The following is a 23,225-nucleotide window of genomic DNA, read 5'->3' as shown; positions in this document are numbered from 1 at the left end:
TCAAACTCAGGTCATCGCAAGCACCTCGGTGCTATGTGTCGATGCACTAACCACTAGGCTATTAGCGCCGACAGGATGTCATTATTATTATTTTTATTATTATTATTATTATTATTATTATTATTATTACTATTATTATTATTATTATTATTATTATTATTAATGCAATATCACACTCGTAGCAGTGTGATATGGCTGGGCCACTAAGGCACTTGGCCTGTACATGTCCCATTAGTGCCAATTTACTGCCATATCGCATCTACTCAAGGGATATTCCAAGTGAAAAATTGCTCACAAATAAGTTTCATTAATAATATTTAATAATTATTATAATTTAAATGATATCCTCTAAACAGAAATACCTATGCCAGAACATTTCGCTGTAGTCTACCATGTACTTGATGCATGATTTATTATTGGATTGCAATCAAACCTCTTCCTATGAAAGATTCACTGACTGATATTAAATTTCTGTTTGTCATGATGCCAAAATGACTTTTTAATTCATCTTCTTCTCTTTTCATCTTAATTGTCTCTCTTGATAACAGTTGAACATTCGTTCATTCAGCTGCAATAGCAGTGCAAAAGCAAAAAAAAAAAGTCTCTAAAAAAGCCACCCTTTTCTGAGAACATTTCTCTGAAATATAAACACCACTTACTGACCCTGATTGAATTCAGTTGTTCAAACGCATCAGATGATTATGCATATGTAAAGGAAGCAACATTTAACTGCACACCTGTTCAATTCATAAAAGCCATCTGGACTGATTTGCATTTTCCTGATGTGCTCATACAAATACGACTGCAGATCATGCATTAAAAAAAGACACATGCTAACAATTTGGAAATACATAATATGCATATTAAGCTCCTAAGCAGCATGCACACAATTCTGCTTTCCAGTGCTACTGTCTATGGCAGAACTCCACTTCTGTGCAATTATTTGTCAGAAAAACTGAGGACAAATGGCGAAAGTGTGGATTTTCTTGTATAAAGATGCCAGATGACTGAGCTGATCCATCAGAGAGCTGTTCCTGGTAAACACCAGGGTTACTGCACTGCTTTCTCTCAAACGTGATGTCACCCTGCTGTCAGAGCACTAATGTACCATGCAGACTTATATTCAGACGCAAAAAAAGTAAGAGTTCAAGTCTTTTTCCTTTACCAAGTGTAAAATGCAGCCCAGTGTATTATGTCCATATACTCTAAAAACCATTGTGTCAAGTTTTTGAATGCATGTTTGGTCACACTTTTTAATGTACAATTCACGTTACCTAACCATTAACAAACCATTAACCAAGACTCTTAGCTTGACAAACTACTAATTAGCTGCATATAAATACTAAGTAGGTAGGAGTTTAGGTATTGGGTAGACTTAGGAATGTAAATAAGATCATACTTTATAAGTGTAATAAACACTTAATATATTATTAATAGCAAGGTAAAAAGCCGGTAGTAAATGGTGTGAATTGTTACTTGAACTAAAGTGTTACCACATGTTTCAGCCCAATGGATTGGGTTTGCTCATATTCTACTCATTATCTGCTGTTTCAATGGGATATTAAATGTAAGCAGTTCATCATATTGGAACAAAACAAACACAAGAGAGCAAGCTTACTTTGTTTGTAGATGCAGTCATTTATGAATTTCTATATCTACAGCAAATGTGTATGATTTTGTGAAATATTCACAATATGACAGGATGAGGGCATTAGCTAGTGTCATAATATAATGTTAATAGGCTTTTTAAAAGTGTGTACAGTTCTCTGAATTATGCTTATTCGTATATCAAAATGTTATCAAAATTTGGCCACAGGCAACATATAATAATGAGAAAAATTTCATCAAATATCATCAAATTCCAAATACCATCTCTTATCAAATGAAAATAAGCTTCCTTGACCTAGATTTTACACCCAAACATCACTTCTTTATAAATAAAGAGCAAAAGTAATTACCAGCATGCAATTTACTTTTAAACAACTGGTGGCTCATATCACTTCACTTGTTTTATTTTATCATCAAAAAACTCTGGACTGCTAGGTAATGTTTCATCATTATTAGTAATATTCTTTCAATGTATTTGTATGTATAAGGTGAAATATTTATATGTAATCGTTAATACATACATTTTTGACATTTTTTATTGTAAAAGAATGTTTATTTTACACATTTATTTTTATCTATTTTCAATTCATTTAAATTTAATGAATTAATTAAAATAAATTATATTAACAAAATATCAGCCATCCAAGATATCGGCATAGACCTTCAAAAACCCATATCGGTCACAACAATTAGTTGTATTAATGAAAAAAAAAAATTTGTACAGCAATTTAATGTTAATGTTAACGTCAGTAATAATTATATTATTTCTATTTAGGTAAAGTAAGTAAGTTAAGTAAAGTGGGGTAGTGTGTATGTATAAAAGAGGGAAATAAATGGGCAATGTTGGATAGTGTTGGCATGGCTAAATCAGTTGAGAACAATACTGCATGCATAAAAACTGATGTACACTTTGGGTTAAAGGCTTAATCTCAAGGCTCCTTAAAGTGAAAATAACACAGTACCATGGCAAAATCCTTCTACATGAAGGCTTGGAAACATCCAGTGAAATCTAATAAAGTTAAATTGTATATTTGTGCGATGTTATCTCATTCAATATATGGCGCTGACTTTGAATCATTTTTCCTCAGGTGACAAGTTATTTGAAAATAGCTGCTCTTCCCACTTTAATTCATCTCTCTGCGTGAGTGAAACTTCAAACAGTTACTTCAAATAAGTTACAGACCACCTAATGCTTTTGTTTTTTTTTATCCTACTGACCTTGCATGGAAGCTGAGAATAATATTTCATAATGAGATTTGGAGGCATATTGCGAGGAGAGAGGGAGTTTATAACTCTCTGCGAGTGATGGAATACTGAGTGAGACCTGCTTTACTCGCATACAGCGGATGAGAGGAGACACTGTCATCTGCAGAGCCTGTCAGCGTTCTGCTGTTGCTGCTTTTCAATTCAGAGCATGAATAATTGACAGTAAGCACTTCAACAAAAACACAAACTGGAATAAAGCACAAACAATGAGCAAAACATGTCAGTCTATACACCTTTCAAATGTATGCAGTATTAAAAATTATTATTAAAATTATTATTAGTAGTAGTATTGAATATATTAATATTTAACATAAAATGTATTTAAAAATATATTATTAAACCTTAGATAAACATCTAAATTAAACAATGTAAGAAATCATAAAAGAAATGTGTGTATTATAAGTCAAACATAACATAAGTCAAAAGGGGTGTTGTTGTAATGCAAATTATGTCCAACAGTATGATAAGTCATGAGCAAACAAATACTGCTATTACTACAGTACAACTATGAGGATAGGCCTAAAACAGGTTAAAGCCTGAGGCACTCCAGTATTGTTTGAGGCAACTGTCAAAACGTTGAACCTGAACGAACGAGGACAAGAAGTTTACGAATCTGTTTTGATGTACTGCTTTTTTTAGACTCAAGAAACACTAAAATAGAGCTAGAGTTTTGTCTTGTGCCCACTATCTGAGACTCATTAAGTTAGTTAGTTTGCAACTAAATTGTATTGCAGTATCTGATAAATGTTTACCTATTTCTAAAGTTGGATATTTATTCCTAAAATAACTTGGGTATTCATAATTAAAGTCTGTGTAAAACCAGAGAAACTAGAATCAGATTATTTACTTGTCTTCCTGCTGTGTTGTAGAAGAGCTTTTTATTTTTTTCTTACAACCGATTTCGTAGAGAATGCCAAGTACAGCCAGAACCCTGCTGAGCCTAAAGAGAATCATGATAACTACTAACAAACCTATCTTTCAGACTCTGGGAGAAAAATATGAACTTAACTTTAGTTTGTAAACTTACAAGCGTTTATACTTGCAGAAAGTCACACATTGTGATTTCTCACTCTTTAATGATGCAAGCAGTGGCTTGCATGACAGCACAGTCCATTCGGGTTTGATGCATATGCTGCAGCCACACACCAATGCCTGTTTTAGGCTTTAAGGGTTTCATTCATCCTGCTGGCCCATTTCAGTTCAGACCAGGCTTCAGTGCACCTCAAACTCATAATGACATGTTGGCCTGATATGCTACATGGTAATGGCCTATTAAGAAAAACAAACAGCACTATAATTTCTGAAGCATGAGGCGATTAAAATCAACATCCTTTTACTTAAAGCAGAATTGCTCAGGCAGCAATATGGCTATGCATGCTTTTAAAAAAACTGTCACTTTTCATAGCACGACACATACATCGACTATAAAAAGACATGCTTGTATGTCTAATGGAACTGAATAGTCTGCTTGGGAACCGACAGTAAACATGTTTTTCTTCGTTCAACTTTTCCCTTTCTTTCTCTCTTGTGAGAGTATACTTTGCAACTGCAGACATAATTATAAATTTTACGATATGTCGCACCACAATGCCCGCTGCCAATATTCTACAACTTACGAGCAAACATTTCAAATGTTTTATGCTTCTCTCCAGCGTTTGATAGGCAAAAATTACTGTCTTAGTTAGGATTGATCTCCTTTATGAGATTTTGGAGGCTGAGACCTCAACAACACAGCTTGGCCTTGCTGAAAGCACCCACCTGAGTACTATAAGCAGCGATCGCAGTGCACAGCACCAAGACAAAGAGGCTAAAGGCTCTATATTTATGGCTCAGGGTTTCAGCAACAGCGAGAGAGAGCAAGGAGTATATTTCAGTGACTGCTTTGGAGCTCTGATGACAGCAGGAGTGGAGGAAATATCGTATTTTATCAGAGACAAGCTCCTGCGACGGTTCATTCTTATTCGAAAAGCTGCAGACTCTTTCAACAGGTTACCTTCTATGCATTATGATGGCATTTCTGGCCTTGCGTTTATTTTTTAGCATTTAAAGATAGATGTTGCATTCCCTGTCTTTTTCTTTGTTGTATGAATATATTTTTCCTTGAAATTTTTTGTTGTCCTTGTTGCATACACCCACAATGGCAAACCTTTATCCATACGCAGTGATATTTTTATACTGTTTTAGTCATTGTGTTCTTCTGGGGTTTTTTAAGTAAGCGTTATATTCATATATTTTAGTCAATTTTAGACAGACTAAAATGACATCTACTTTTAGTATAGGTATTCAGCATGCTGGTTACTGAGAAAGGGTGAAAATAAACCAATAACAAAATGTAAAAATGGTCCTTGTGCTCCAGAAATAACATTATATTGAGGTCATTTTGATTTAGCAGTAGCAGTATATACTAAATTTATTATTACACAACTGTCTGGAATACTTGATTCTGATAGGCCAATCACAACATTCCAAGGGTTAGGATTACCTTAATATCTAAATAAACTGAACACTGCAGAAACTGCAGAACAAATTCCTTCAGTCTGTTACCACAATTGCTGATTTACAATTTGAACAAATCCTGACAGTATGTGCATTATATATACCTTATAATCAGTGTGAACTGTCCATAATAGCTTAATTTCTGGTGACATTAGTTGGCATAAAATAAACACCACTAATTAATTTTAGTCAAAACTGATAAAAGTGGACTGGAATGATTTTTAAAAAGCCCTGTAAATTGTCAAATTTCAGGTCAGTACCTTAAACAATCTTTTTTGGGGCAGTACCTTAAACTTTCTTTTTTGGGGCATTTAGGGTTTCATGAAGAACCATTTTCATCCATAGGGACCATTAATTTTACAAAAGGTTATTTTAGTGGGAAATGTTCTTTAGATTTGTAAAATGTTTTTAGCATTAAGAAAAAAAAATCTAAAAGTTTCATTGCAGAACCCAAATTAGTTCTTCTATGGCGTCACTGTAAATAATGCTCCTGGAACCTTTATTTATAGCTGTGTTATAAAGCCATTACTATGTATATGTTATCAAGTCCATCTTTGCAATATAAAATAATACACATAAAGGCTTTTACACTTAACTAGGTTTTGATTGTACTAACCACACTCAGGTTAACGTAATCCTGATTTGTCCTTTCAAGGTCTAGCAGATAACTTAGTTTAACCTTACTTTGTCATTTTGTGCAAATGCAAGTTATGTGACATATTCTGATATGTTGATGTGTTGTTTTTTTCCTGCCATACATTATTAGCACTGCATTTCAATTTATTCAAAAAGTGTAATTTTTTAATGCCCTGTCGTTCTATAAATAAATATATTTGTAAATGAAGCCTTTTACTAGCAATTTCACATTTCAGCAGGGTGAAGTTTGCATGAGAAAAAATAATCATGCAGCAGTTTTGCTGATGAGATCAACTCAATAATTACAAAACAAAACGTGTGCTTATCAGTATAGAAGGAGAATTCTAAGGCTTGGGCTGATGCCTGGAAATGTAACAACACATACGTGTTTGCCATTGGCGTTAAAAATTGGTGAGTCCGTGAAAATCTATCATTGTCTCATTGCCAGCCTTTTTTCCCTACATCAGTTTCTTCCACAGCCATGAAACTGTGTCTTGTTCATGTCACAAATGTCTTCTTCCGCAATTACAGGGAAAACTCAATTCCGCATTAATGTTCAGTTTGGGGGGGGGGGGGGGGGTGCCCGGCTGACTGATTAACACCGAATATCCTTCATTTGGTTCTACCGCTGCAAGAAACCTCTAATCAGGACCCTGTCAGTAGTCAGATGAGCCGTAATTCAGCCACCCTGCCGTTACCTGCTCTTTGATCAATCTGTGAATTATGCCCTGTCCTCTGAGAGCCACTGAATTTTCACCAGCTTTAAAATCATATTCCACTTGGAGATATAAAAGACATATAGAGGCCAGGCGGCACTGTGTTCTGCAGGGTGTCTGGTAAAGATAACACCGCCGCTTCCTTCCATGAAGGAGCAAAGCGCTCATTTGAATATATTATACAGGTGTCCTGCTTTTTCTTTGAAAAAAATCTCAACAATAAGCTGAAGGGCAGAAGGTACATCCTTGATCTTTTTTATCTCCTCTATCCTGATGATTAACAATTTAATTTTAAACAGTTCAGTTCTCAAACATTTCAAATGGCTAGTCGTAAACTAGTTGAAAAAGCTTGTATTTTGCATTGCATTAAATGCAACTTCTGTGAAGTTTGTGCCTGATAATTATGTTTTTTTTTTGTATTTCTATTTACATGCAAAACAGTTCATTACTGGTGTAATGAATTTGCAAACCCATTTGCATCTGATGAAAAAGTATAAGGTCTTTTATAATAGGTAATTTCAACAACATCGTCTGCATCTGCTTTCAGTCTGATATCAAAAGTGTAAAGTTCCTCTGTGCATCTACTTGAGAACAGTTTGCATCGCACTGATGGTTTGCTTATAATTACAAAACTAAATCAGGCCGTACCTGCAGGGACGCACAGCTCGGTGAGACAGCTGTCTAGCACACAAAAAAGGCAGATCACTGCAGCTTTATGCACAAAATGAACACTTTTAGCTGAAGTCCAAACGGCACTTTGAAAGAGAATATCTGAAATAAAGGAGAGGATAAATTATTGTGCAAAGTCTGTATACTTTAAGTATAGAAAACAAAGAGAAAAAGGAGTTTCATGCAAAAAAAAAAAGTATGTCGTGTGTCTGCCCAAGAAAAGTTTTGTTAGGGATCTGTTTGTTCTTTTATTATTTCAAGTTTTTTCCCTGTGAGATTTTTTTTTTTAAGAGATATCGGCTGGTTTAGGGAACAGAGTTATATAAAAAGCTTATCCCAAGGTGGATATAAGCATCCAAATTTCTTCTTACTTTATGACACTTTCTGTGAATGACCTTTTTTTTTGACAATTATGATGGGTTCACACTAAAAGCAAAATTAAGCATCCGTCAATGTAAACACATATGTAGGCGAATTTCAGCTGGGCATCATGTATGACATGAAATGTGTAACTTGTTTGCTCATAGAATTTGTCTCAATCTTGTCTTCCATACAAGCATTAATTTTTTTTTAGTACAAAGCTAGAAAATGGCTCTTATTTCACATTTTGTTACAAAATACAATCTGGGCAAGCTGTCAAAATGTATTGTGTAACAAAACGTAATGTGCAGAAACATCTAATTGTTGTTCTGGCCAATAAATATTTGGCCATAATATCATTGCAGAGATACAAGCCCTCATATCAGATTCCCTTTCTTGCAAAATAACCCAGCTCTATTGATTAGTTTTTAGTCATTCATTCAGCATGTATTCGTTCATTTGATTGTTTTTCATAGCAACCTTGGCGTAGTTTGAAAGAAAGCTCTTTATTATGTCTTTTAAGATGGTCAGTCTCTCATGACACTCTGGGATAGTTTTGCAGTTGACAGTTGCATCAGCAGACATTATTGATTCCTTTTCCGCAGGCTGTCTTTGTAGCTTTCAAGCACATACCATGTGATGTGCAACACAGGATGTATAACAAACAAAGAACTGCAAGGTAAAGAGTAAAAAGTTATTTTTTTCCTCCTTTACAATAATCCCAAGAAGGGGCTCTTGTCGTTTCATGGTAACGTTGAGCTAACTCTAAACAAACAACTGCCTTTCCCATTAGAGACTTCTGTACAAACACACTTGAGATGTGTTGCCTTTTGCTTTACCTTGTGTGTATTAGCTTTGTGTGTTTTTCAAGCGCCTCAAAATCAAAATAGAAAAATAATTCACATTGCCATCCCACTTTTTTCTTTCTTTTACAGAATCTGCATCCTGAATTCATGTCACTACAAACATCACTATTTGCATATACACTTATTTAACAACATACTTTACAAGCACTCAAAAGCTGCACATATAACGTTGTAATATACCTGTTTATACACTTGTCATTTTGTGCATTTGCATTCACTACTTCTATTTTTAAAATATATTTATTATCTGTTTTTGTCCTGTCTCGTAATTCTGTTGCACTGTAGAAGCTCTGTCATGAAAACAAATTCCTCATATGTGTGAACATACCTGGCAATAAAGCTCTTTCTGATTCTGTTTCTAAAATATCTTGCAATAATATAGAGCTAGTAACTTATAACTGCAAGATGAGGTCAAAATAGTAAAAAGGGTGGATATCCCAAGGTGGATGCAAGCTTATTGTTACATTGTTTATAACTATTCTCTAAAAAGCCTTTTATTTACAATTATGCTGGAATTACACCAAAAGATAAAGTTGATAGGTAGATTACATGTAAAGTAATAATAAAATGCATAAATATAGGTGAATTTCGCCAGGTGGCACAAATGATGTGGAATGCATCCTAACCCTAACCCTATCATTCTGTTCTTGAGATGAACAATAAAGGATAAAAAAAAAAGGTTGCCTTGGTAATCTTTAATCAAGATCTGAAAATTTGTAAACTAAAAATATCTGAAGTCAGTTTTGCTCATTGGGTGGATATGAATATCCTTAACTACTGCTCTCCAACTGTTAGTGAGAGTGAAAGATGGTGAGAAGTTTTAAAATAAAACATCTCCTTCTCAAAAAATAAAAGTTTAAAATAAAATCTCTTTTTAGTGTTCACAATATTTACATAATGGACATTTCACCTTGCACTTGTTTCGTGCAAAACCAAGCGGCGTAAAAAAAGTACAAATTTTTTATGCCTTGGTCCTATTTTATTTAATTTTTTACTACTTGCTTTAGTTGGTTACCATTGGTACACAAAATTTGTAAAAAAAAAATAATAATAATAATAACGTGAAAATGCTTTTCAGCATTAGAGTGTCCACCGAAGCGTTTTTGCGCTGCAAAAATGTGAGCACTTTTCTGAAATATTCCTAGTCGATTGCTATGATGCAGATTACCCCCTCTCTACCGTTACAAGTCTTTAGCAGATTATTTGTTGACAACATTTGTATTGTCCTGCCCGTCCTCCACTCTGATTGGACAGCTAGCTTAAAAATGATACTGATAGGAGCTGCGTTTTTCAACTTGCAATGACTAAAAAAAAAATGCAGAGGGCTTAGCGTTTACAGTAAAATGCCCACTCAGCACCTTGCTTCACTGCAAGCACTCAAAAAAGGTGGTGCTACTATTGACAACAACAGGACAACAACGGTGTTTGTTACACTCAAATCGAGGGGGAAAAAATGCTTCGGTGGACACACACCCTTATTTTCTTCTTTAGGTTTTTGATTATAGCAGGGGTGTCCAAACTCCTGGTCCTGGAGGGCCGGTGTCCTGCATATTTTAGTTCCAACCCCAATTAAACACACCTGAACCAGCTAAGCAAGCTCTTTCTAGGTGTTTTAGAAACTTCCAGGCAGGTATGTTAAAGGAAGTTTGAGCTAAACTGTGTGGGACACAAGCCCTCCATGACCGAGTTTGCACACCCCTGGATTATAGTGAGATTATATTTCCACCTGTGTCTAATCATCCCCAGTGTATTTATAGTCCCTGTGTTTAGTTCATGGTCCGATTTTTTTCAGTTGCGTTTTGTTGCCACCCTGGTCATTTCTGTGTCTGCTGTATTATAGACTATATTATAGTCCTTCCAAGTGAGTGTTTGTAAATAAATCTACGTGTTTTGAAAAAACCTGAGATCCTTTTGCCTTTCTGAGAGAGTCAAGGCGTTACACATACAGTTGAAGTCAGAATCATAAGCCCCCCTGAATTATTTGCCCCCCTGTTTATTTTTTCCCCAATTTCTGTTTAACAGAGATTTTTTTCAACACATTTCTAAACATAATAGTTTATTTCTAATAGCTTCTAGTTGATTTCTAATAATCAAATTTTTCAAGACACTTCTATACAGCATAAAGTGACATAAAAAGGCTTAACGAGGTTAATTAGGTTAACTAGGCAGCTTAGGGTAATTAGGCAAGTTATTGTATAGCGATGTTTTGTCCTGTAGGCTATCGAAAAAAATTATAGCTTAAAGGGGCTAATAATTTTGACCTTAAAATAGTCTTTAAAAAATTTAAAACTGCTTTTATTCTAGCCAAAGTAAAACAAATAAGTATAACATTAACATTAACATTAATAAACAATAACAGACATACTGTAAACATTTTCTTGCTCTGTTAAACATCATTTGGGAAATATTTAAAAAAGAAAAAAAATACAAAGGCAGGCTAATAATTCTGACTTCAACTGCATATATATATATATATATATATATATATATATATATATATATATATATATATATATATATATATATATATATATATACACACACTATTTTTTTTATTTAAATTTTTTTTTTAACATTTTGTACATTTTGTAAATTCATTCATTATTTATTTTACTTATTAATTCATTCATTTATTCATACTTCAACAGTTTTGAATGTAATTAATCCAGTGTTTTATTTCTCTTTTGTACTCCTCTATATAATGAGCATAAATGCCTTCTCTCCTTGTTCATAGAAATTTGAAGTACTAATGTACAAAATGAGAATGTGTTTTGAGGGAAATAACCTCATCATTCCATCTGACATTTTTAGGAAGGGCTAAATAGCCCATAAATTTGAACATAAAAGTCATAAATGCCAGCATATGGCAGAAAAGGGAAAAAAAAGATCAAATTGCAAATGTGCTGTGAATAATGAGATCTCCAGAAGAACGTGGGCAAGGAAGAGATAAAGAGATGAGGAAAAGATAGAGAGAAGGAGAGATTCAACTGTAAACGGCAGAAAGCTAAAGCAAAAAGGTGTAGAGTGATTAAAAGAGAGAGGGAGTGAGAAAAATCTCATAAAAACACCACTGCATGAATATGGATATATTGTATGCTGCTATGTGGGAAAGAGACGGCAGGTTATGATCAGGAACAGAACCTTGTTTTATTGAGTTACATTATCATACCACAAGCCTGATTCCAGCCCCTTCCATTTGCAATTCACGTTCATAATAAATGCTTGCTTTTGTTACAAGGGGATGGAAAGGGAAATGTGCTGCAGATCAGATACTGTACAGGGGGTGATAAGATGAAAAAAAATCTCCCAAATACAGTACACTCAGTGTGTATTGAGCTCATTCAGGCAAACAATCCAAGTCTTGTTAACTTTTTGAAGCATTAGCAACACCTCTATACAAGACAACATGACAATAAAGTACAAATGAAATAAAAACTAACCATAATTTTGTTAGCTCACATTGCTAGTTTTTTTTCCCCTGTCATTAAGAAAATCTAATCTAAATCCTTGTAATCTAAAATTAAAATCTAAAAATGAACTGTTTATTTTCAGTTAAATTATCTCTTAGGTATTGGGTGTGGCTAACACACTCGACCACGCCCATCCAGCTGTCAGTTTTGACAACAAACAGAAATGGTGAGAAAGATGTGTCTGTTAGGTTGAAGTAACTCTTCCAAAACCCATTTCCCAATCTTTCTGAATGAAATGCCTACTTTACTAGCTCTTAATAGAAAAAAAGCCACGGCCACTGTTTTCTTATTTAATATTCCGTTTCTATGCGTCACAAAACAAAAAGAAAGGTCGCAGCTCGGTTCATGAAGACTTTAATGACCAAACTGAAAAAAGTTATTATTATTTTTTAAATAATACGGTTGTTGCTTACATCAGGTAATGGAACTGCTTGTTAGAAATATTCAAGTGAAACTAAAAGCCATATACTGTAATAATAATATATTTTTAAAAGTATAAACTTCTTTAAAATGGTATGAAATGCAGTCAAGTTTGGTAAAAAAAAAAAAAAAAAGTAAAATGGTCCTGAAAAAGTTTGCAAATGAAAAATATTTTAATTTGGCAGAAACCTTTGATACCAGGCCTATAAAAAAAGGCTACTGAAAGCAAATTTGATATCAGAAACATCACACAGCAAATGAGATATTAGCTTTTATTTAGATTTATGGCTTTGATTATTATACATTTTAGAACAAAATATGTTTTCACTTAAAAAGTGAAGTTAAAACCAAAAGTTCCATTTTGAGCTGATAATTTTATTTTTAGGCCTATACAAAATATATATAAAAGTGTTTAATAGTTCACAAACTGCATACAGTACATACACTTACTGGCCACGTTATTAGGTACACCTTACTAGTACCGGGTTGAACACCTTTTGCCTTCAGAACTGCCTTAATCCTTTGTGGCATAAATTAAACAAGATACTGGAAATATTCCTCATAGATTTTGGTCTATATAGCATCACGCAGTTTGAGCAGATTTGTCGGCTACACATCCATGATGCAAATCTCCCATTGCACCACATCCCAAAGGTGCACTATTGGATTGAGGACTGGTGACTGTGGAGGCCATTAGAGTACAGTGAACTCATGTTCAAGAAACCAGTCTGAGATAATTCATGCTTTATGACATGCCTTATCCTGCTAGAAGTAGCCATCAAAAGATAGGTACACTGTGGTTATAAAAGGATGGACATGGTCAGCAACAATACTTAGGAAGGCTCAGGCGTTGACATGATGCTCAATTGGTACTAATGGTCCCTAAGTGTGCCAAGACAATATCCCCCACACCATTACACCACCACCAGCATCTTGAACTGTTGATACAAGGCAGGATGGATTGATGCTTTCATGTTGTTGATGCCAACTTCTGACCCTACCATCCAAATGTTTCAGCAGAAATCGAGACTCATCAGACCAGGCAACATTTTTCCAATTTTCTGTTGTCCAATATTGGTCTAAGCGAATTGTAGCCTCAGTTTCTTGTTCTTAGCTAACAGGAGTGGCACCCGGTATGGTCTTCTGCTGCTGTAGCCCATCCGCCTCAAGGTTTGACGTGTTGTGTGTTCAGAGATGCTCTTTGCATACCTTGGTTGTAACGAGTTATTTGAGTTACTGTTGACTTTCTATCAGCTTGAATCAGTCTGGCTATTCTACTCTGACCTCTGGCATCAACAAGGCATTTGTGCGTGAAAATCCCAGTAGATCAGCAGTTTCTGAAATACTCAGACCAGCCCGTCTGGCACCAACAACCATACCATGTTCAAAGTCACTTTCTGCCCTATTCTGATGCTCGGTTTGAACTGCAGCAGATCGTCTTGACCATGTCTACAGTTGCTGCCATGTCATTGGCTAATTCGAAATTTGCGTTAACGAGCAGTTGGACAGGTGTACCTAATAAAGTGGCCGGTGAGTGTATAATTTAGCACTATAAAATCCCCTAAAATACCAAATATTGATTAATTTGAAATAAAACTAAAAAAAAAAAAACAATAATTCTCTGACATTATTATTTTTAATCTTTTTAATATACTTCCATATATTTTAATGTATACTTAGAAAAAAAAAAGTCAAGAATTATGCGATAAATGTATTTGCATTTTTAAAGAACAGAGGTTGATAAAGGTTCAAAATATACTCGTTTATCATTATTAGCTTTATATAACCAGCACAACATTAGCAAACACCACAATTACGCAGCGCCAGACCTCCCTGATAATCGTAATACAATTATGTTGTGACACTGGTCACTGTAGGCTTTTCTTCTGCTGTCAGCGTCAAACAGAGACACAAGCACAGGCGAAATGACAGCGGAAGAGAGGAAGAAAGAAAGAGAGTCTGAGCTTAAACTGAGCTTAACTGACAGCCTGAGCCAATGCTAATGTTATCTCTGTGATTTAGTCTTGTGTGTGGGAGCCTCTGGGCTCAGCGCTCATGGGATCATTGCACATTGTAATGCCCTGTGACACCAATGGAGCTCTTTCTCCGTTGCCTTACAATAAAGAACTCAGGGGGATTGAAGATCGTCTTCTTGGCGCTGCGCAGACGTCTTCATTTTTCTCCCTTTTTGAGCGAAGCTAATGTCTTTTTAAGTGGCCTGAATGCATTTCTGGAGAACTCCAAAATTGATAATTCCCTTAATGTTTCACTGTGTTCTACAACATTCTGCTATGGAAGGTGTTTGGTAATCCTGTTAAGAAGTATGAGAACTAAACTGTCTGCGTGAAGACAAATTAGCTTGTACTTATTTCTAACGGTGATCAATCAGCATTGTCAAAGTTGTAATAAAACCTCACTTTATGTTCCTGCTATACACTTCGGCGATATGTAGCGAGTCAGGTGATTAACGTTATTGTCTCTGCTCTTTCTTTTTTCTTCCTTCGACACCCACAGCGATTCGCTCAATAACTAATGCAGTCATCTCAAGAAGCATCTCATGTTCTCTCATCCCTCTAGATTTGAAGCTCATAACAGCTCAATATAGTTTATTCACCTTCTCCAAGGTTTCACAGCAATAATAACCATAATAACTTTTCTGGCTTTCCTTCTGTTTTTCAGATGAGTTCAAGGCCTTTCTCAAGAAATTGCCCACGGATAATTTTTTAAACACCTCTGCCGTCTTAAAGTTCTGGACATCAGATCTGGTCCTGCAGAGACGTTATGGCCTGCTGGAGGCGAGCACTAAAGTGGTGCTGGGAAAAGCCATCAAGATAGTGCGCAAACTCTTTGCTCTCAGCAAGCGCTGTCCTACGCAGCCAAAAATCAGCCTGCCTAGAGAAAGGTAAGAGGCCAAATGATCTTTTTTCAATCGTAAAACATAGGGTAGCATGTAAAATGTGAGTTTTATGAAGCGTCAAGTAAATGAGCAGCGACTGACACTAAAACTGTCATCATTTACTCTATATTTTAAAAAATGCACCCAGTTTGCCTACTTATGTCTTAAAAGTATGTACTCTTTTATTTTATTTAATTTTTTTAAGAAAAAGTACATACTTTTAAGACATAAGGAGGCAAACTGGGTGCAAAAAAAGGGTATGCATGCTTTGATACATATTAGCACTTCATTAATGGACCATTCAGTTGTTAACTTACCCTTTCAATCATCTTGAAAACAATGATGCCGTTTTAAATTGTAAAGAAATCTGTGTAAAACTAATAAAGACAGCAGAAGTCAGTGATTCATTTAAATTATTTAGCCTGACATGTTTACTGTTCCAAAATACTTTAAATGTTTCTCAAAATAAAATCTATTGTGTTCAATGGGGATAAAAGTTTTAGTTTTTTTACTCAGAAAAAGAAAGAAAAAAAAAACACATATTTTAGTGCAGTAATCACAATACCATGAAACCGTGATACTTTTATCCAAGGTTATCATACTGTCAGAATCTTATACCGGCCCATGCCTAGCCTGTATATGTTAATTAAATTTACGTCTAGCATACAATATATTGTGTCCAATATTAGCCATAAGAGTGTTCATGGAAATGGACGTCAAACATCTAAGAAAACATTTATTATCTGTTTGTGTTCTTTAGTGACTAAAACCCATTCACACTAAACAATATCAGTGTCAACAGCAATGAACACTGTTCTGTGTATTATAAACACTTGCTCCAGTTTTCTCATCTGGGATAGTTCACCAAAAACTAAAAACTATGTCAGAATTTCCTCACTTGTTCAAATCTGTTTGAGTTTCTTTATTCACTAAAGCAGATATTTGAAAGAAAGCCGGACACTGGTAACCATTGATATCCATAGAAGCCGATATTTAGCAGTTTCCAGCTTTCTTCAACAAACTCTTATGTTCAGCAGAAATACAAAGGAACTAATAATAGTTTTGAACATTGAGGGTGAGTAAATAGTGAGTAAATTTTCATGTTTGTGTGAACTATTCCTTTAAAAGACCATTATGCTCAAAAGCCCATAGAATAAAATGTGAGGTGATTAAAATCCCTCTGTGTTCACGCAACCAAATTAGTAATTGAATTGAGTCTATCGACAGCTTATTTGAATTGACAAGCCTTCATGCAAGCACCTTATTGAACTTAAATCAAACTAAATTTTGATAGTGGAAGAGGTGTTGTTGACATGCCTAATTGATCATGAGGACATATATACTAACACATGATCAGACTGAATACTAAAAATGGAACAGACTGCACATGTGCAATGAGGTAGAAATGCTGCATAAATGACGATCATGTTATTCTAAAAATTTCCCTTCCACTCATCATATGTGAAGTGGAGGAAAACAACAATCCCATCATGCTCTCATCCACAGGCTTGTTTTGGCCATGGGAATGGGTACTTTCACAGCTTAATAAATAAAAGCAGCATGACACAAAGCTTCATGTGCTCATGATCTCCTAATTTGGATCCAAAATAGATAAGTATTAAGGCTGCTCTTCAAAACAGAGAAACGAAGTGATAGTAAAAGAATACTACACTAAAAGATAAAATCAGATTAAAAGTTTTTGACATAAACATAAACCTGTTCACTTTGGACAAGATTTTTGAATATTTAAATATGGCTATTGTGTGAAATAATTCGTTATTTTCTGTCTTTGCATGGCACATTGACAATAAAGTGCAGAATAGTTCTTTCAACAATATTCCAAATCCTTCACATGACAATCAAGTCTTCCGTGATGAACCTATGAAGTTGGAAAAATTCCTATTTTTAAATGTTTGTTACAGGCTGTTCTTACACTGACAATAAATTATTACTTAAAATGTATTTATTTGTTGTTATTATTTATTTATTTTACATTTAGCCCTTCAAAACAGGGATTCTGATTGGCTGTCATAGTTCAACTGGAAGATAAAGGGTCTCAATTATATTGTTCCCTTTATAATTGTGGTGTGAACCCTGTTTATTATCATATTTATGTCCTTGGTGTGAATGAGCCTTAAATAACGATCTATAATGTACTATTTCACTCTACTTTTTCTACTTTAGCCTTCATACATTTGCTCTTTTAATTCTGTAAGAGTTTATGCTCTTTTAATACACAGTATAATACCACATTGTGTTTATTTAGACTATGGCTTAAAGGCATTGAAGCTGCTCTATTACATGGTTCGGTTGTTGCTCTTACAGGACAATTATTTGGTTTTTGATTTGTTAAAGAAAAAGTTGCTGGGGAGAAAAAGAAATGAGGCTGGGGGATATAAAAAAATTAAACGTTTAGCCTTGTGGGGTCTGAATAGAGTGAACGTTTCTGAAGAGTGGTCAGTGACTGCACACTATAATCAAGAGCTCCATGCTAGTGACAGGTTGTAGTTACCATCCTTCAGCTTGAAGACTTTCGCTACTTGCTGATGGCTTCCACCGTGTCTGCTGTATATGTTACACAGCACAATGAAAAACGCAAGAACTTACCCAAACTGATCATGAAAGACATTTTTAGGCATTATTATGGCTCATTATTATCATTATAAAGCCCAACCGGGACCAAATTGGCCTTATAGGGCATTGTTTTAATTCTAATTTATTTTAATTTTATTATATATGATTTAATAAGCTTTAATGTAATAATGACTTAGTATCCTATTGTATGATATATTTAGTTTTTTTAAAAAGTGCAGAATAAAAATCTTTTAACAGAAGATTCGCATATAAGAAAGTTTTTAATTTTCAGAACCAAGCCAACATGAATGTGCAAGCACTGCTTAGAGTTTTATTCAACTGTCTGAATCTCATCCTGACATCAAAGGCTCTCATGAACAAGCCACACTAGTGGATTTATAAGATTATTAATAAACTCAAGAGTCCAGGACAAAAGGAAGACCCGACGAAATGAAATCTCAGCCAACAGAAAGGGCATGTTACGCAAGACATTTTATTTATGTATGCATGGCATTAAGTATGCGTCAACAGTTGTGAAGTGAGTAGGAAGATAATGGAGAGCCCATGGAGTCGGAGCATTTATTTAAGTGACTTGTCTCCTGCTAAATTGGATGAAAGAATATGAAAAGGATGTACCGTCTCCTCACACACATCCCCACAGGCTTTTAAGACGCACTTCCTCTACTGGTTAAGAACAATTTGCATTTGTCAAAGAACAGGGCATCAGCACTCCATTAATATTTGTATCAATCAGATTGAGAAAATGAATGCCTCATTTAGCCCAAAGAAAATAAGGTTGATGTCAAGTTCTGGCGGAACAATTTTAACATGTTAGCTGAACAATTTTTCATGTCAGTGAGGCCTAGATTTCATATGCATTTATTAAAGCCTAGACAAAGTTTTTTTCTGGAACTAATTTTGTCTGTAATTATCACCTCCTCCATTTCAGGACGCTGGGGTTTTGGCTCAACAAAGCTCAGTCTCTGTTGTACTGCAGTGAGCATGGTGTGCACGGCACATTCTCTGAGGATCTGCAGGGCTGCATCTGCGCTGCAGAGCAACGCACCGTCTGCCAGGGCACTGTGCCATGTAGGGTGGGTGAGGGTACCCTCTGCTCCTCCTGCGCCCCGGACAACATCACCCGCTGTGGCACATGCCTCCCAGGCAGCATCCTGCATATGGGCTTCTGTCGACCCAATATTGCCAACTCTTTAGACCACTATGTCAACTTTGACTTTGACATGCCGGACGCAGAGATGCGTTACCTCCTTCAAAGGCTTGACAGTCGCATGGAGGTCCACGCCATCTACATCAGCAATGATGTGCGGCTAGGGAGCTGGTTCAACCCAGCGTGGAGGAAGCGCATGCTGCTCACCCTCAAGAGCAACAAGAACAAGTCCAACCTCATCCACATGCTGATGGGGATCTCTTTCCAGATCTGTTCCACCAAGAACAGCACCCTGGAACCCGTGCCTGCAATCTATGTTAACCCCTTCGGGGGAAGTCACTCCGAGAGCTGGTTTATGCCTGTCAACCAGCAGGACTTCCCGGACTGGGAAAGAACTAAATTGGACGCCTCGCTCCAGTGCTATAACTGGACCCTCCCTCTTGGCAGCAAGTGGAAGTCTTTCTTTGAAACGGTGCATATTTACCTGCGAAGTCGCATCATCACGGACGATCCCGTCGTCAATGAGACACTTTTTTATGAGCCGCTGGATCTGGATGACCACTCGGCTAACCTGGGCTATATGAAAATCAACAGCCTGAAGGTGTTTGGCTACAGCATGCACTTTGATCCCGAGGGGATCAAGGACCTGATCCTCCAGTTGGACTACCCGTACACGCAGGGCTCGCAGGATGCAGCCTTCCTGATGCTTCTGGAGATGAGGGACCGTATCAACCGACTCTCTCCACCCGGGGCCCAGCCGCTGGACCTCTTCTCCTGCCTCCTGAGGCACAGGCTCAAGCTTTCGTCCAGCGAGGTGGTACGCATACGGGAAGCGCTCCAGAGTTTTAATGCCAAGCTTCCCAACTCCACTGAGCCAGAACTCAGCCAGCTGTGCAGCTAGCTCAAATGAGCCTCTGTCGCTCATCCTTGCCTGCCTGTGAGAATGTATTTGTAAATGTGATGAGAAAAGAAAGGAAATGGAAATATATTCTCAGTGTCTGCGTAAATGTTTGTGGCTGAGATTTTCTTTGAACACTCTTCCTTTGAGTGGCAATAGTAAGAAACAGAAATTTTGATTGTGACTGATTCTGGAGCATACCATTTGGAAGCCGTAAGTTGCCAGAATATTCCCCTCCTGGGAACACCTTGTTGGATCTAGCCTACAGTCAAACTTACTTCGTGTTTACTTGGGTTCTTTTAAAGACAGTGGGGATTTTACCTAAGTGGACTGCCTACATGATCAAAGAAAAATAAGTGAGAATAAATATGGTTTCCAAGCACATATGTGCTGGTGCTGTTGTTATTCTTGGTGATGTCAATGTCTGAGATGAATCTGGAGAATCGACAGTTCCAATGTAAAATCTATTCAAATGTAAAGAGTTGGAGCACAGGGGTCCAACAAATATAACAATCAGCAGAGACTTAGATTTGTGCTTTTTTATTTTATCTGGAGTCGCAAATCCTGTATTGTGAAATCTGTATATCTGTATTTAATGTGGGATTGAATTGCAGGAATGTTGGATAGAAAATCCTTTGTATTCAGAGATAAGGCTAAACCAAAAGGTAAACATGAAAGCAAACTGAATGGAACAATTTCTTTACTTTTCTAATGTTCGCTGAAATCTCTTTTGAGAAGGCAACTAAGGTTACAGTACATACTTACAATATTGTTTTGAACAGGTATGTGGGTTGCTTTGTAAATACTGCTCATCTCATTCAAGGCGTGAAAAGCTTCACACTGCTTCTTGGATACATACTGATAAACACCCATATTTGTACTTTCTAAAAGTGCAAACACCAAAAAAATAAATAAATAAAACACACACACACACACTTCAACACAAAACAATTGCCTTATGAAGTGAAGTCTCTGTTCTGATATCAAAGCACACTTGCCTGTATGTCTCTCTCTCTCTCTTTAGGAAACAAAAGCTGAAGACATGTATTCTCTTTCTTTTTTCCCTCTATACTAAATTCTGATTTTCAGTGACCTCTAATCTGTAAATGTTCATTTTTAATTGAAGTGTTATATGAGGAGTGCATTACGTGTCATCTATGTGCAAATACAGATTTACATTTACATCTTCTGATTCAATAGCTTTGTTTTCCACAGCATTTTCCTGCTTTTCTATCACATTTGATGATGTGACGAGGCATAACTGTAATACATGAATTGATTTTAGCATCTAGAGGCAATTATTTCCACTCATTATTTAATAACTGTACATGTACTGCTAAAGTGTTCTTGATTTAGCTACTTGGGTTGTAGCATTTGTCAACACAAACAGCCACAAAATTACAGCCTTTGACAACACAGAGCATTTATTACTGCTTTTTATAGAAAACCGGAATGTGTGGAAATGTCTGTGAAAATTGCATATATGCATCAACATAAAAAAGCTATCAGTTTTCTGTCAAGATAAGATGGATCGCTCAATATATGAGGAGCAACTTATACAGTGTGGGGCAAAAAAAAGGAATAAAAAAAGTGCAATTTATGCTGTTGTCATGGAGAACCGTAAGACCTTCACATAGTCTGTCTCAATACATCTGTGACTCAATGGCGAAAGGGGAAAAACATTTTCGCTAAATTCAGAAGATGAAAATCACAGGGAGTGTGTAAATGGGAGTTGTTTATCTTAATGTGTAAGACAGGAATCAGTTTTCGCCCTTCAACAAATCGTCAAGACAGCGAAGGCCGTCTAATCAATCACAACAGCCCTGTACAAACTGGTATTTTCCCTTGAGAAGTAATGTCGAAACATTTCTGTAGTTAAAAATCTATCGTGATTAAACTGCTTGAAGTTATGAAACAATTTCTAAAAACTTCAAATAATTAAGTCGTGATTACAAATATACCGTACACCATAATAAACAGCAAAAATCAGTCCAAGGCACTCAAAAAATGTGGACAACTTATTAAAAAGCCTTTATTCACATGGCTAATCCAGGATTATAAAGGCTTTTTAATATTCTTTCCACATATTTCGAGTGCCTTGGACTGATTTTTGCTGTTTATTCTGATGAATCTCTTACCCAAAGAGCACTGACACATTATTTAAGCTACCCCTGAGCACTTTTTGTTTGATTTTGGATTTTTATACTGGGTAACACTTAGACTGTCTGCTTAATATCTGTCGATATAGCTTCTTCAACAGACATTTAACTGACCACAAGAAACTTTGCAAGTACATGTCAACTTACACGAACCATAAAGCTAACCCCAACCTATCAGTCTACTTATAATCTAATGAGAATTAGTTGGCAGGTTGATGCAATGTAACTTAAATTCAACAAATGGACCATCAAAATAAAGTGTGACCTTATACTGTACACCATCTTTTAAAAGTTTGGGGTCATGTATGTTGTCCTGTTTATTTTCAAATGTGCTAAAGGAAACTTGGTTTAGTTTGTACTTGTTATAAAATTGAAAAGAGACCATTTTTTTCTTCAGTAATTACACCAATCTGTAGTGTCATGTTATATTTTATTCCTTTTCTAAATAAGTCTATTGTGTTTACAAGTGGGGACTTTCTTAAAAATAGACTGAAAGAAATCATGTCAAATCATAAGGTTGTGCTATAAAAGATTCTTATCCGTGAGCTTTACTGAAAAAGCTTTAGATTTTCCATCAAGTTATATTTTTCAGATGTCATTGGGAAAATAATTCTTAGTAGGCTATTTTTCTATAATAATAATAATAATAATAATAATAATAATATTATTATTAATAATAATAATAATAAATAATATCTATAGCACATTTTTTTCAGGCCCCTGCGTTCTCTGCCATCTGATTATTTTTATTTATCCTTGTTTTATGCTGTAACATATTGTGTATTATGTTCCACCTATGCTTCATTCTGCTATAGTGATTAAATGTTTGATATATCCCATGAATAATTTACTGGAATGCATTGAATGAATGAATCTGTCCAAATCGTCAAATCGCTTTCCAGGGTTTCTTCACACAGATGCTTTAAAATGTCTTTTTTTTTCTCTCTCTATTGACAGTGCTGACTATAAAGAATCTAATCCTGATAAATACAGCATTTCCTATCTGTCAAACTATGAATATCC

General features: G+C 35.6%; 1 protein-coding gene across 1 annotated transcript in view; it reads left to right on the top strand.

Moving 5' to 3' along the window:
* The window catches only part of brinp2 (bone morphogenetic protein/retinoic acid inducible neural-specific 2), a 187,617-nt gene extending 164,806 nt beyond the window's left edge, over window positions 1-22,811 (top strand). Inside the window, exons 7-8 of the mRNA XM_056477930.1 lie at window positions 15,187-15,409; window positions 18,927-22,811. Coding sequence (XP_056333905.1) covers window positions 15,187-15,409; window positions 18,927-20,046 — 1,343 coding nt within the window. The 3' untranslated portion in view covers window positions 20,047-22,811. The remainder of the gene's footprint in view (window positions 1-15,186; window positions 15,410-18,926) is intronic.
* The last annotated feature ends 414 nt before the right edge of the window (window positions 22,812-23,225 follow it).

This window comes from Danio aesculapii, chromosome 2, assembly GCF_903798145.1.
Source record: "Danio aesculapii chromosome 2, fDanAes4.1, whole genome shotgun sequence".
NCBI lineage: Eukaryota > Metazoa > Chordata > Actinopteri > Cypriniformes > Danionidae > Danio > Danio aesculapii.
The sequence above is the reverse complement of the archived record's forward strand: the minus strand, read 5'-3'. Positions and strand labels throughout refer to the sequence as shown.